Raw genomic sequence first — 16,233 nt, 5'->3', positions numbered from 1 at the left:
TATTTAGGCGGAACCTCTTTTCTTCTAATCAGAATGGGTGACCTTGTGTCAGCTGGAAAGACCTACTGGTAAATAAAGCATTAGAGAGATTATTAGATGATCCCCTTATATATTTATACATAGTTATCATATCACCCCTTAAGCTCTTCTCCAGCATGAACATCCCCGATTTGGCCAGTCTTTCCTCATAGCTAAGATTTTCCTTACCTTTTACAAGCTTAGTTGCCCTTCTCTGGACCCTCTAATTCAATAATGTCTTTTTGAGCACTGCAGGGCAATGTAGGGCATATTTTAGATGGGTCCTTACCAGTGCTCTATAAATTGGAAGAATGACCCCTATAAATTGGAAGAATGACCCTCTCCTCCCGTGAATCTATGCCCCTTTCAATACAGCTCAAGACCTTATTTGCCCTTGCTGCTCACTGGCATTGCTTGCTACAGCCATGGTTATCATCTACAAGGACTCCAAGGTCCTTTTCCATAATGGATTTGCCTTGTGCAGTCCTATTAAGGTATAAGATATTTTTACATCCCAGGCTTTTCATAAAGCTATGCTGGTTGCTGCTCATGCTCAAATGTATGCAACTGTCTAATTTTGTTATGATGCATAGTGCACATTTTCTGTTAATCCAATAAACTTTATGTCACTCCTGAAATACTACTGTGTCTATAAGGCATGTTATATATTAAAAGGAAGTTGCTATTCTGAAAGCTCAGCCAATGATTAAAAAAAACTCCAAAGAATTAAGAGGGGTTCCTAAACTTTTTCATATGACTGTATTTATATATATATATATATATATGCAGAAGGAGGATCAACACACTCTGTAGGTAGTGAAAATACGTGTCCTTTTATTTCACATAATACAGCATTCTATACGATACTTCGGTCCCCCATTGGGACCTTTTTCAAATTTCAAATAAATAATATACATACTACAAGTGTTGTAAAACAGCAATCAGGAAGGCAAAGATAAGACAATTATGAAATTATTGCTATCAATAATTTAAAGGTGCAGGTAGAGACTGTGGTGTAATTTAAAAAAATGGAAATAATTTGGTCATAAAGAAAAAACAAATGTGCCTAATCAGCTATTTTCTTCAATGCACACAATTTAGGTGTGAGCGTTTCAGTAGAGGAAACAGTTGGCTCAACACAAGCAAGTCAGTGGCTGACACAGGACATAGTACTTATACTGTAGGTTTGCTCAAAGTTAATGTGAACAAAACACCAAAACCAGATGGATGTGAGCACATTTTTCTGATTTTCTCACTTCAATCTTGTATGGTACTACTTGGAATGGGGTCTGTAAGTTTGACATTAGTAGTGGGAAAGGTATTTGAACATTTCTTAAAGAAGAACTAAACTTAAAATCACAGGGGGGGGGGGTGAAAATGTAAAAATCCACAAGCCAGTGCTCCTGTTCTGTAAAAACAGCACTGACCTGGGGTATTGTTGCAGAAGTTCACCGTCCCTGTCTTCTTTGGCTTCTTCTATCTTATCTTCATTCCGGTCTGGGCAGGTTCATGTGCAGTAAAGTGAAAGCTGAACTACTATTTTGTGCTTATGTAATATATCTGTGCGAAAAATATTGCATTCCGCTTAGCGCAAATATACTCGCAAAAGTGCGAATGCGTGCTGCGATAACGCCAAATATTACATTTGGGGGAAAGACTTTAACATCTTTTCGCATAGATGAGCCACTATACTAGACAATTCAAGAAGTCCATCGTTTTATTTATACTTGGAAACCCGGCCTGTTTGGAACAGTGGTTCTTTTGAAGAAAAGAGTGGTGAAGTTCAGGAGGAACATATGCCATGCCAATAGGGGTGTCAGGTAGTGTAGGAGACTGAGCAGACTGAATCTGAGATGCAAATTGTGAAAACAGATGCAATAATTCTTGTGGGGGAAATAATTGTGTCCTCACTGTGATGATCCTCCAGAAAGAAGCTTCTGGAGAGGGCATTGACCTTTTTATTTTTGGAGCCGGGAGAAATGACGACGAAGTTAAAATGTGTAAAGCAGAGTGCCCATTCAGCCTGCCGCAGAACTTGAATATAGAATATAAGCTAGTCTAGATTTTTATGGTTGATGAAAATTATGATGGGGTGTGCTGTGCCCTCAAGTAGATGTCTCCACTCTTCCAAAGCTAACTTGGCAGCAAATAAATCCCGGATCCCAAAGTCATAGTTTTGCTCAGAGGAAGATTACTCTTTAGGAAAGTATGCACATGGATGAACTCCCAAAAGATTCCTTCAAAGATTTAAAGGCTTTTAAGGCTTGAGAGGCCAACTGATTTCCACCTTTACAGATGAGAACTGGAATAGGAGCAATTCGTAAAGAGAAGCCCTTGATGAACTACCTGTAATAATTGACAAAGCCAAGAAATCTCTGTATGGCTGTGAGGACATACCCTGGTGGTCTAGTGGGCGGCGGGATCCACCACTGCTCCTTTGGCATGGACACCCGCTGCGTTGTTCCTGCTCCCTTGAATGCCGGTTCCCCTATGGCGCGTGCTTCCAGGTTTATGCGCTGGTGTGAGGACGTCACACGCAAAGGCGCGAAATTCAAACTATTTAAAGGGGCCTTTCATAGAAAATTACTGCCCGTTGTTCTATTTGGAAAGTTCCTAGGTGCCTTGCCTTGTATAATCCTATCTGTTATTACTGGTTTTGACCCTTGCTTTGCCTGTGACTATTCTGATCCTCTCCAATCCTGACCTTTGCCTGCCTGATTACTCCGACCTCTCCAATCCTGATCATGCCTGCTTGTGACTACTCTGATCTCTCCAATCTGACCTTTGCCTGTCCTCCGACTATTCTATGCTCTCCAATCCAGATTCCGGCCTGTTTGACAATTCTCTGCTTGTACTGGCCTGGCCTGCCTGTTCCTGGTGGTGTTCTTCCTTCCAGTATCCTGGTGAGACGATCGTACCCTTTGCACATCCAGAACCGTTAGCTTAGCGCATCTCTCAAATAACCTGACCTGGTGGCATCCGATTAGCTGAGGGCTCCTCCCGAGGTGAAAGGCGGCGGTTAGAGGCAGAAGTGAGAGCCGAGACCAGGGGGCTTAGCTTGGGTTCTGGATATAGGGTGCCGAACGTGACAATGGCATTGGTGTTGGTAGTAAGAGACCACACTTGAACTACAAAGATTTGGCAGGTACAACTCAAACCCCTCTTAGAAATGATATAGCTGAAAAAGGAATCTTGGGTACTTCAAAGACACATTTCTCCAACTTAGCAAAAAAGTATTTTTCCTTAGATGAGAGAGCACTTCCTACACCTGGTTTATGGCAGGTTAAGTCCTTGGAAAAGACAAGAATAAGGAAACGACCATGGATTGCCCTTTTAGTGATATGTACTAGCTGGAGCCATGTTGTCTCGTTTCACTGTGTATTCGTATACTGCTGAGATGACAAAGTTTACTTTGACTTTGACTACCTGAAGATGTTATTTACCAACTAGTGAAAGACACCAGGGGCGTTACAGAGCCAGAAGGGCATTACCAGATACCCATAATGCCCATCTCTGGTGTTAAGGCCTGTCTTCCATTCATCTCCCTCTCGTATCCGGATCAAGTTGTAGGCCCCACGGAGATCAAGTTTTTTGAACACCCTAGTCCCTTTAAGTTAATCAAATTGATCAATATAGGCAACAGGGAATACAGTTTGAGGGTAAGCAATTCTTGACACAATAATAACTCCAATGGGAGACCAATCAATGATAGGGTTAAGAGGTCGGAGCCGGTAAACCCAAAACCACTGGAGCAGAGGGACAGTTGATGATGAGAAAAGATAGTTTTTCTTTATGCAAGGATCCAACTGTCAAAGATAATTCCCATGTTTTCCCAGAGATGATTTCAGACATCAGCTGGTTATCATCAATTGCCAGAACCTGCAAGAGAGTAGACATGGGAAAAAGGGGGAATACCAAGATGCTTGGCAAAAGCAGAGCCTAGGCAATTCCCTCTAGTTCCAGAATCAATGAAAGCTTGTAAATTGACATTTCTAGAAGCCAACTGAATCTCCATCAGAAGTAAGAATCTAAGAGTTATTTTGGGGAGAAGGTTCAATGCCACCCAGATAAGATTTCCCCAATCTTACCTAGGCACTCAAATTTCCTGGCTTTAGGGGACAGTTATTGGCAAAGTGAGCCTTGCCACTGCAGTACAGGCACAGACCAGCAGAGCATCTCTGGAGTTTCTCCTTTTTCAGAATAATCTGCTCTTCAAATCTGCATGGGTCCCTCAGAGGAGGTGGAAGGAAAAATAGATGTCTGGTCTGAAAAAGAGGTCTTTGAAAATGTGGTGCCAAAATAGTTTGGAATCTCTTGCCAATCTGCTTGGTGCTCTTGAAAGCAGGTGTCAAACTTGATAGCGAGACCAATCAGTTCCTCCAGTTGTTTAGGGAGATCTCTGTGTACAAGATAGTCCTTAAGTTTAGTTGACAAGATAGCCCTTGAAAAAATACAACCTCATAAGCCTCGCTGTTCCAGTTGGCTTCTGCCATCAGTATTCTGGAATCGATTGCGTACTCGCTAGCACTTAGATCTGCCAGAGGCAGGAAGAGGGAGCAGTGACACATCCAGGTCTAATACAAATTCTAGTACTTCCAGGCCAGAGTATAATTATCTATTACAAGATTTGCTCTTGCTTACCGGTATTTATTTTCTATATTTCTGCTGTTTTCTTTATTTTGGTTTTACCCATTTTTCTTACCTCTTTTTTTCTCCCCACAGTGCTATATGATATTTCAGATTATAGTATGGTTGAGAATACAACATTTATTGAGTCAATAGGGGTTGAACTTCATGGACTATTGTCAACCCAAATTAACTATGTAACTGTTAACCTTACCTTAATCTTAGACTGCCAGCTTGTTCAGATCCCCTTGCAAGCATGCCAATAATGAATTGTGTAATTTGCCAACATCAATATATTTCCTACAATATCACTCTCATATCATTAATAAACAAATTATATAAAAGTGGACCTAATAGAGAACCCTTGTCCACTAATAGAAAATATTTGCCCACTAATAGTACAACCCCTTAAGGTTGCCACCTTTTCAATTCAGTGAATGTGGGCAAAGAGTGGGCGGATGGCGTTGGGGCAGGGACTGATGGTGTGGCAAACAGCGATTGGCTGCTCGCCATGTCATTAACCTCTGGCAGATTTATTATGCATTGTAAAAAACGGCATATCGCAAGTCTTCACCAGAGAAAAACAGTGTTTTTCTTAGACAGACTTCTGCCACAACTTAAATACACTAACAACGTAAAATACGGCTTTCGCACAGCATAAAACACATGTTTTCAAAATTTGCCATTTATTTTACAGTTTTACATCTTTTTTTCTGTGAATTTTAGTTTAAACAGTACAATGAATAGGCCTCTAAATGTGCAGCTAATGGAAATATCTGAGAATCATAAATTATGGACCGGAGATAAAGAGTTAATAGTTATGGACATGTCTAAATACAAAGTTCATGGAGCAGACCCTATATTGTATTGACATTGTCATTAAATAAATACATAAACATACTTTCACTGTACTGTGATATAATAACTGAACTATATGACTTATTGTGCCTATTGTATGTTATATTATAATAATTGGTAGTGATCATTCTAAAGCAGGTGGACTTGCTGACTAATCTTGAAAATGTTTTACTACCTACCCAAGCAGCTTCTTTATCTCAGCTGAGTGGTAAGAAATTCACAATGGTTTCACTTAACTTATTTAGGTAGGTTTTAGCTAAAATGTGCGATCCTGTCACAATGACATCATGAATCTCATAGAGGCGGGTGTTTTTAAGTTTAATTGTTGGGAAACCACCAGAGAAAAAATTAAAAGCAACATTGTATGTTATTGACAAGCATTGTTGCATGCCCCCTCGTCTGTTTAAGGATGGTTGATTCAGTTAGCACACATGGCCTCCTTCAAACCTTTTTTAAACCATCTGTCCTTCTAAGAAATATGCACATTCCTGTCTTCAAAATAGCATCCCTTGTCCTGAGTCTGAGTCTTGTCCAGAGGAGTTAGCCTTCCTATGGTGGGCCATTTGCCCTCTTAATAGACAGCAAATACAGCAACTTCTGCCTCAGGGTCCTGTATGGTTAATAAAGATGTATACCTCCAGGTTACAACCCATGCCAGGTTGAAAGACAAGGAACACAAGCATCTCAAATGCTTTGGATACCCAGACTAGACCTTTGCAAAACCAACACCCTGTATATTGATTACTGTGTTTATGTATTTATGTATGGTATACTGAAAAATATTTATGTATTTTATCTAGTGTAAAAAAACATGCACTATGTGCACAGAGATGGTGACGTAAAATGATTTATAATGAATACAAATTGAATACATACGAGTGCTTTTCAGATTTTTTCATTTTTGTATATTTGTAGAGCGATTGGGACTTAATGAGACAAGTACGATGGAAACCTCAGATAATGTTTCTCATACCTCTCCTAACCAAAAGAACATCAGACTAGTGCCCTTTCTTTCATATGACAACTTCCTTGACTAACTGGTGGTCAGAATGGTTGGAAAATTAGCAACAGGCGGTGCTGTTATAACAAAATTAATTTATATTAACAGTACACATATACCTTAATATCTTGGAATTTAAAAAAATAATGAATGTAAATTGCAAAATTGCTTAGATTAGCATTCTCATCAATTTTACATTCACTTATTTTAAATGTTTACTTATCCTTTAAGGGAGAGTGATATTGAAATTATCTGCTCTGTTAAGATAAAAGAAGATGCAAGGCAAAATAAGCCTGGAAACCTTAATTTTTCATGTGATAAAGCATTTCAAATGAACAATAATTCATAACTACACATTTTTTTAGTACATAGGATACATTTGAGAAGGGGCAATCTTTTTTACTGTACATTGATAAGACTGGTGCCACCATGTCCAGCGAAGCAATCAGAATTCCTAACTCTGCTATGAAAGCTGTAAGTAGAAGGGCCCAGGTCGGCTCACCATTTGCTTTTCCTTGTCCGAACACCTGGAGATATGGGGTTAAAGTTTGTAATTTTCAAATCAGACATTCTATATATAAACAAGAGCCTAATAGCATTGCTTTGTACCTTTCTGGAGTACTTTATTTGATTATAGCAGGCTATATTTTAACAATATAACTTTTTAATTTGCAAAAAAATATATAGTTTCTGAAGCAAGCATACATTTTGCACCAGTGTAGGGCAACAAACACTTAGGGGCACATTTACTATTGGTCAAATATTGAGGGTTAATTAACCCTTGATATTTGAACCTCAAAGTAAAATCCTTCGACTTCGAATATCGAAGTCGAAGGATTTACCGCATTTCGTTAGATCGAAGGAAAAATCGTTCAATCGAACTATTAAATCTAACGATTCGAAGGACTTTAATCCATCGATCGAACGATTTTCCTTCGATCAAAAAAAGCAAGGAAAGCTGATGGAGACCTTCCCCATAGGCTAACATTGGTGCTCGGTAGGTTTGCCAAAGTTGCTATGTTGGCCAAAGTTAAATAAGTACAGTGAGCTTTCAGCATTCGGGTTATCTCCGCACAAGCAGAACCTCCACTAGACCACACTAAATACAAGGTTTGATCCAGTCATCCTTTTACCCAAAATATCATCCTATACTCATTTAAAAACACCAGCTTTGTTCATTTTGAACAAAAGAATAGTCAACTTATCTCTTTACCCCTTGTAGAAGATTTTTTCTTTTTTAATACTTTTTGAACCATAGTTATAATGTACATTTTCTTCAGAGTACATACCCTCAGAAATGGTATAATATTGTCATTGGCAATTGCTTGTAGTAACCGCGGAGCTCCTGTTAGGCTCTGCAATCCAGCTCCACAGGTTGAAAAAAATGAACCAATGACAATAACCCATGGAGAAGGCCAAGACAGTGTCCCCACAACCAGGTTTTTGTTCACTCCATCTCCATATCTAAAAAAAACAATGAATAGATATAAAATGCATTTTTTTGGTTTATTTCTGAATAAAAATGCAAGGCAACTATAGTTATATAAAAATGCTGATTATAAACTCTGGTGTAGTGCAACTGAAGTATCACTGAATATTCATTAAAGCTGGAAAAACAAACATGCATCAAGAAAAATTGTCACAATGCCTACCTACCTATCTTGTGGTTGATCCAGAAGTAGCCAAATAATACTCCATCTGAAGTGGTCTTCAGTTCTCCTCAAAAGGGAAACATCCCTTCATAATTCCAGTCTGATTACTCACTGGTATAACATTTTTACACACCGGTGTATTTGTCAAAGTTTCACATTTTTGTGACAAAATATTTTCTGTGTGACCACACACACAGGTGGGTGCCTTGCCTGTCAAAGTTTATGACAGGCACAACACCCACCACAATATGACACTAGCCTAAGAGGCCCGAGACATGCAATAAGGGGTTGTTCACCTTTAAATTTACTTTTAGTATGATGTAGATATGGAGTGTGTGGGAAAAAATCTGTGTTTACTTTTACTCTAGGAAAAGTACAAAATCTGGTTCCCTCTTTCCTTTTTTGCTCTTCCTCCTTTCCTCTCAGTTTTTGCTCTTCCTCCTTTTCTCTCAGTTTTTGCACTTCTTCCTGCCCTCCATCCAAGTCCGATCTCGCTCCCTCTGACCCTCCCAACCCTCTCTGGTTTTGCTTCACCTGCGGGCCCCACCATCCATCAATCAACCATCAGTATTGCTCCCTTTGAGCCCCTCTCACTCATCCCAGCCTACCCTCTGTTCCATCTTGGTCTCACTCCCTTTCTCCCCCACCATCCGATCTTGCTTCTGCTAACCCTCTTGCCACTCCCACACTTAGCATCTCCTTTTTCTTACCTGTGCTTTCAACCTGCAGCAACATGTAATGAAGGGCCAGAATGTCACTGAAGCCAATTAGTTTAAAGGGAAAAATGCAACAGGTACATAATGTAGGGACTACAGGGAGACATACGATACAAGTGAAAACAACAATGGGAACATACTGAATGTTAAACTACAGGAGTAAAACATACTGGCAAGAAGCTTAGGCACTGTATGTTGGACACAGCAGAGAAACAGGGGAATGGGTTAATTAAGAGAGTAGGCCCCCATAAAAAGCTAACTGCACTCTACAGGCTTTGTGAGAGGAATGTTGCATTTCAGGGAATGAGAAGTGTAGAGAATCTATAAAGAAGTTTCACTAAGTTTCACGAAGTTTCAGTAATTATTATCCTTGAGTAGGCCCCAGTCTGTAACCTGCCTCCATGCAAGAAATTGTTTATAAAGTGTGTTTCTCTTCACTGCAACTTTGTGACAATGCCTAGACCAGCCACGGGCGGCCCTTTAACATATGGAGATGTGTTTGATCTATAAAACATCCGTGAGTAGTCACTTTTACTGTTAAAATGCAAGTCAGCAAGTGCGAGTAGTAAAGCATTTCATGAATTCCAAATTTACACTGTCTCCACCCTGGAAATTATGCACATTTGCTCAAACATTGATTATTGATGCAATAAAAACATATTTGCACCCATATTGGCAAGATGTGGGAAATAATGCTGCAATGTGGGTAAAAAACAGCTGATTGTAGATTGTATGTCAATAGTATATGCAACGGAAGACCATTTGCTTACTAAAGGTTCTAATGAAGCACGTATAACGTTTCCTCGTGTTTCTTGCATATATCCAAGTCTGTGACAAACAATAAGATTTGTATGTCTGCCACTGCTAATTTTTTTACTGAACTATACTCTTCAAGGTTTCTTATGCAAAATATTAACTACAGCAAAAAGAAACTCGCAATACTATAGATTTACAAATTGGGACTTTTTTTCCCCACTTCTCATCATTACATTATACCAACTACTGCCAACACAATGATTCTTCCTAAGCACATCAGTAGTCTTATGTCCATAAATACATTCTTACTTGTCACGCAAAACCACTCCTTCAATGCAAGCACCAAATAGAACAACAGTGCTAAAATCTGAAGGGCTATGTCAAGGAATGTTTTAAATTATTTTAAATCAAGTATAAAACAAAACCAAGTGTGAACTTTTTAAAAAAAAAAATCATATCAGCAGACTCTTCCATATAAAAAAAGACAACATTCTGAGCAAGAGATATAAAATAATCTGCAAAAATGGATACAAATTAAAGAGGTAGTGATAATAGCAAGTATGGTTCCCACAGGAATAGATTTTTGGGCATCTCGCAGATCCCCTGAACGATTACTTCCAGCCATGATACCTGAAAAAAGAAAAGATGTGACAGCTTTCCATACTGAAAAATAGGAAACGCATGTGTACGCAAAAGCAGAGAATACAAATATTTCTGTGACAATGTCACCTTTATAGAGGAGACATATTTCAGATTTTTACATGAATGTGTACAGACATAATAAAAAGATTACTGTTTTAATCAGCAGACCAAAACAACTAGCATACTGCAAAAAATGAATCCAACAGAATCAAATGGACTGCAACATACACACAGAAAGCAATAAAGTAAATTTATATGTTGTATCAGTATGTCCTTTGTGAATAGCAGGAAATGGTAGCCTTTAGTGCAACTCCCTTCCAGGAGTTACATAGTAACTCATCAGATTTAGTAATGGAGGAGGGAGTTGAGGCTAGAAGATTTTCACAGAGATTTAAATGGGGATGTAAAGGTAAAAAAATAAAACCCCATTTTTACTTTCTTTAATGAAAAAGAAACCTATCTCCAATATACTTTTATTAAAAAATGTGTACCATTTTTATAAGAAAACTGACTGTATGCAGTGAAATTCCCCCTTCATTTTACTTGCTCTGACTGCTGTGGATAGAACACTTCAGACGTCCCTAGCTGCTCTGCAGGGAAACGATCATACTTACGAACAGCAGGTGGCAACCCCCCCACCTTTCTCAAGCAGCTTTCTTTGTTTCCATCCCTGTAGAGCAGTCATCGACTGTGTAGAGATTCGTATTGGATTTTATTTTTGTCTTTACATTCCCTTTAATGTTTCCAACTCCAGTGGCAGGGACAAAGATCACTGAGCCAGATTTAAACAGATAAACTGGGATTCTTATTGAAAGATTATTTTGCTGCAGCCACTGGTTCTGCAGAGTTTGAGAAAGTATGTATTAAACAATACAAAAACTATAAAATAAACAGATTACATGACAACACCGGACTCAGTGCAGTCTGCATAGCTCTAACACATCTTCCAGGCAAAAGGAGACCTCCAATAAGATATTTTGGATATAACTGTCAATTAATATCTGACTCATCCATGAAGAGAGAATGAAGAGAAACAGATGCTGAGAGAGGAATAGTGAAGATAAACATTATTGTTTCAGAAACGGTATAGAATTTTGAATTGATTATATTTAGAAAACTTCTTATTTCAGTGTGCTTAAGCTTATATTAAATTTTCATTATCAAAATAGCTCCCCATTAGCATGCAGGTCAGATTCAAAAGCAAACAGTTATGACCCATGTACCCCCATCCCTCAAGTCAAGGTTACTGTCTGGTAATCAATCAATGGAAACCAAGAGAGCTGTAAAGCAGGAAGTAGTGTTCTGCTATGTTAGACATCTCCTAACTCCAGCCTTTATAGATTACATTTTTGGCTATATTGAAAACATTTTTTATTTTGCACAGCCTATTTACCCAGTTTTTATTTTTATACTGAACAATCCCTTTAAAAGGGTTATGGAAAAATACAGAGAACTGGAACTGTTACACCTTACTTAATGTTTGCCATTATGGAGTATTCCCAGGCTTCTACCAGGTTTTTAACATTTTAATTAATCTGTAGGAGACACTCACAAGGTCTCCTTGACATAGCAAAAAAATCATGGGAGCAAGAGGCCACCCCTTACAGTGTAATTGAACTCCTGTGCAGAAAAGAATCACTGCTGTAACAACCATTGTTAAAGAACACTTAAAGCAAGCACAGTGCCCACTGTAGTAAGCAAATTCATTGGAAAGTGGCAGGGACCATATAAGCCTAAGCAAAGTTACCATCTGAATCTTCTTAAAGGAACAGTAACACCAAAAGAATGAAACGGTTTTGAAGGAAAGACAATACAATATATTGGTGCCCTGCACTGGCAAAACTAATGTGCCTTGCAAAAAACAGTTATACTTTATATAAACAAGCTGCTGTGTATATATGGAGGCAGCCATTCAAGCACAGGATACACAGTAGATAACAGATTTCAGGTTCTGAAGAATCCCATTGTATACTACAGAGCTTATCTGTTAACCTTTTTCAGGTTTGAATGACTGCCACCATAGCTACAGAGCAGCTTGTTTATGTAAACTATTGCAGTTATTGATGCAACCGCATAAGTTGTACCAGTGCAGATCAACTGTTATGTTTTGGGTAGCCGAGGATGAGTAGAGTATAACAGTGCTTTATTAGAAGGCTCATGCAGCCATTACACAACAGTAAGCAACTCTAACATCACAAGCTGTATAAACACCACAGCAACGGTACAGTCCTTTAAGCATTGACAGGAGAGAGGAGCAGGCCCTCAAATCTCGAATGTATTATCTTTTAGGGCACCACTTTAAACTTATGACAGGCCATGCTAGACTCACTTGGATGAGCCAAGCAAAAGAAAGGAATGCGCGAGTAACAAGTAGGTTTCTTTCTTTAAAGAACTTCAGCTTCAATGTTGAGCATAGGACAGGAAAATGGCAACAGAATGCAGATGCCCTTTCTAGAGTACACTGTCTGATGGATTCAAATGTCCAACCCCACAGGCTTGAAAAAAGGAAAGGGGTAGATATCTGTTCCATGTGGCCATCTATGAATCCAGAACTGCTGGTGTTATACACAGATACAGCCTAATAGTTCAGAGACATATATACAAACTTGCAGCCTGTTTCGATCTGGTTAGATCTCATCAGTGCACAATATTGTAATATGGCCTCTGAGTGGGTAGGGGTTCCAAAGCAGAGAACCTGGTTAGGAGAGGATGGCCTCAACTTTATCTAGGGGCTTCACCATAAGTTAACAAAGTTGAGGCCATCCACTACTGGCCCCTACCCCTCACCAAAAAGCAGGTTGCGGCATTCCTGGGAATTGTGGGGTACTACAGACGTTTTGTTCCCAATTGTTCCTCGCTTGCAGCTCCATTGACTGAATTAACAAAAGGGTGAAAGTCATTCATGATGGACTGCAATGCAGATGCAGAAAAAGCATTTGTAGAGCTGATGCATTGTGTCATCACCCTCTTCTGGTTGCCCCAGATTTCTCACGTGAGTTCGTGGTACAGACAGATGGCTCAAATATTGGGTTGAAGGAGAGGAACATCCCATAGTTTTTCTCAGTAGGAAGTTGACGGCCACTGAGAAAAACTATGCGATGGTGGAGAGGGAGTTTCTGGCCATAAAATGGGCGCTAGACTCTCTATGCTATTATTTGTTGGCCAGGAAGTTCAGGTTGATTTCCGACCATGCTCCCCTGTCCTGGATGAAAAGAAACAAAGGAACAAATGCCAGAGTGCCCAGTGGTTTCTCTCTCTGCAGGAATTCATCTTTGTGGCCAAAGGCTGTCAAAAACATAGCCCTTTGCCTAGCCTCGTTGACTATTAGAGATTGCCCACTTACATGAAAAAGTATAGGAAGAACCAAACACTTTCATCACTAGAGCCATCAGCCCATCACACTATATAAATATACATACATATGCACACACATATACACACTTAAAGGGGACATTTCATATAACCTTCATATTCAGATATATTGCAAATCCTTCCTCAAAACATGTAATGATGCAGAAAGAAAAATGTTTTGAAAGCATTTTACCTCCTAGAACTGTCATTATATCAGAGCTGCAGAGAGAACCTCTCAGGTCAGTGTCTAGGCTGAAATGAAGAGTGGGAGTGTCTGTTCATTCTCTCACAGGAAGTGGTCACAGCAATGACTGACAGGCTGAACTCCTGAGCTGTAGCAGCCAAACCCCTCCCACCCTCTGTCCTGTGTGTCCAGCCTGCACATAACTGTCTTATGCTGCTGCCTGATCATTCACTTATAACAACATCCCTGAAATGCTCAACATTAATCAATATATGTGAAGGTTAATACAAACTGTAATAGTAATGTAATAGTATTTTCTTTTATTTAAAGTACAACAGTATTGTCCTGTGTTCCACAGCAAATAGGCATCAGTCACACATGTCCCTGGGCATAATCTATAGTCCATAATATATTGTTATACACTGTGCAACTCCCTGCCTCTATTACATTATATCACTTATACAAACAGTGTCCATTAGTATTCACTGTTATGATATTGCAGAACAGCAGCTGTAGCTTTGTTTTCCTTCATATTCATATATAATCAGGTGCAGGGAGTTGCAAGGGGAAATGCAGCTATTCTGGAACAATTTATGACCAGGTGAAGGGAGTTGCAAGGTTAAATGCAGCTGTTTTGGAACAATTTATGACCAGGTGCAGGGAGTTGCAAGGAGAATGCAGCTGTTGTGGAACAGTTTATGACCAGGTGCAGGGAGTTGCAAGGGGAAATGCAGCTGTTCTGGAACAATTTATGACCAGGTGCAGGGAGTTGCAAGGTAAAATGCAACTTTTCTGAAACAATTTATGACCAGGTGCAGGGAGTTGCAAGTGGAATGCAGCTGTTGTGGAGCAGTTTATGACCAGGTGCAGGGAGTTGCAAGGGGAAATGCAGCTGTTCTGGAACAATTTATGACCAGGTGCAGGGAGTTGCAAGGGGAAATGCAGCTATTCTGGAACAATTTATGACCAGGTGCAGGGAGTTGCAAGGGGAAATGCAGCTATTCTGGAACAATTTATGATCAGGTGCAGGGAGTTGCAAGGTAAAATGCAGCTGTTTAGGAACAATTTATGACCAGGTGCAGGGAGTTGCAAAGTTAAATGCAGCTGTTTTGGAACAATTTATGACCAGGTGCAGGGAGTTGCAAGGAGAATGCAGCTGTTGTGGAACAGTTTATGACCAGGTGCAGGGAGTTGCAAGGGGAAATGCAGCTGTTCTGGAACAATTTATGACCAGGTGCAGGGAGTTGCAAGGTAAAATGCAACTTTTCTGAAACAATTTATGACCAGGTGCAGGGAGTTGCAAGGGGAATGCAGCTGTTGTGGAGCAGTTTATGACCAGATGCAGGGAGTTGCAAGGGGAAATGCAGCTGTTCTGGAACAATTTATGACCAGGTGCAGGGAGTTGCAAGGTAAAATGCAGCTGTTCTGGAACAATTTATGACCAGGTGCATGGAGTTGCAAGGTAAAATGCAGCTCTTGTGGAGCAGTTTATTATCAGGTGCAGGGAGTTATAAGAGGAAATACAGCTGTTGTGGAACAGTTTATGATCAGGTGCAGGGAGTTGCAAGGGGAAATGCAGCTGTTGTGTAACAATTTATAGGGAGGTGCAGGGAGTTGCAAGGGGAAGTGCTGCTGTTATGGAACAATTTATAGGGAGGTGCAGGGAGTTGCAAGGGGAAATGCAGATGTTATGGAACAATTTATAGGGAGGTGCAGGGAGTTGCAAGGTAAAATGCAGCTCTTGTGGAGCAGTTTATTATCAGGTGCAGGGAGTTGCAAGGGAAATGCAGCTGTTGTGTAACAATTTATGATCAGGTGCAGGGAGTTGCAAGGGGAAATGCAGCTGTTGTGTAACAATTTATAGGGAGGTGCAGGGAGTTGCAAGGGGAAGTGCTGCTGTTATGGAACAATTTATAGGGAGGTGCAGGGAGTTGCAAGGGGAAATGCAGATGTTATGGAACAATTTATAGGGAGGTGCAGGGAGTTGCAAGGGGAAATGCAGATGTTATGGAACAATTTATAGGGAGGTGCAGGGAGTTGCAAGGGGAAATGCAGCTGTTATGGAACAATTTATAGGGAGGTGCAGGGAGTTGCAAGGGAATAAATACAGCTGCTCTGGGATAATTGTTTATCAGATGCAGGGAGTTGCAAGGGGAAATGCAGCTGTTATGGAACAATTTATAGAGAGGTGCAGGGAGTTGCAAGGGAATAATCGCAGCTGTTCTGGGATAATTTATGATCAGGTGCAGGGAGTTGCAAGGAGAAATGCAGCTGTTATGGCACAATTTATAATGAGGTGCAGGGAGTTGCAAGGGAATAAATGCAGCTGATGGAATTGTATAACATATAATAACAGATGCAGGGAGTTACAAAGGAAACCCCAAAAAGACGTTGATTGCTGGTTGTATACAACATAATACTGGGTAGAAA

The 16,233-nt window shown here is 39.9% G+C and overlaps 1 protein-coding gene across 4 annotated transcripts in view; it reads right to left on the bottom strand.

The window, feature by feature from the left end:
* LOC108715345 (solute carrier family 12 member 4) overlaps nucleotides 1-16,233 on the bottom strand; it is a 287,853-nt gene that overhangs the window by 89,338 nt on the left and 182,282 nt on the right. For all 4 annotated transcript variants that reach the window (XM_018260421.2, XM_041561093.1, XM_018260420.2 and 1 more), the window contains 4 exons: nucleotides 10,158-10,256; nucleotides 9,936-9,993; nucleotides 7,792-7,966; nucleotides 6,911-7,029 (listed from right to left, as the gene is read on the bottom strand). In XM_018260421.2, the coding sequence (XP_018115910.1) occupies nucleotides 6,911-7,029; nucleotides 7,792-7,966; nucleotides 9,936-9,993; nucleotides 10,158-10,256 (451 nt within the window). The remainder of the gene's footprint in view (nucleotides 1-6,910; nucleotides 7,030-7,791; nucleotides 7,967-9,935; nucleotides 9,994-10,157; nucleotides 10,257-16,233) is intronic.

The sequence above is a fragment of the Xenopus laevis genome, chromosome 4S (assembly GCF_017654675.1).
Source record: "Xenopus laevis strain J_2021 chromosome 4S, Xenopus_laevis_v10.1, whole genome shotgun sequence".
Classification (NCBI taxonomy): Eukaryota; Metazoa; Chordata; class Amphibia; order Anura; family Pipidae; genus Xenopus; species Xenopus laevis.
This window is presented reverse-complemented; position numbering and strand designations above follow the sequence as displayed.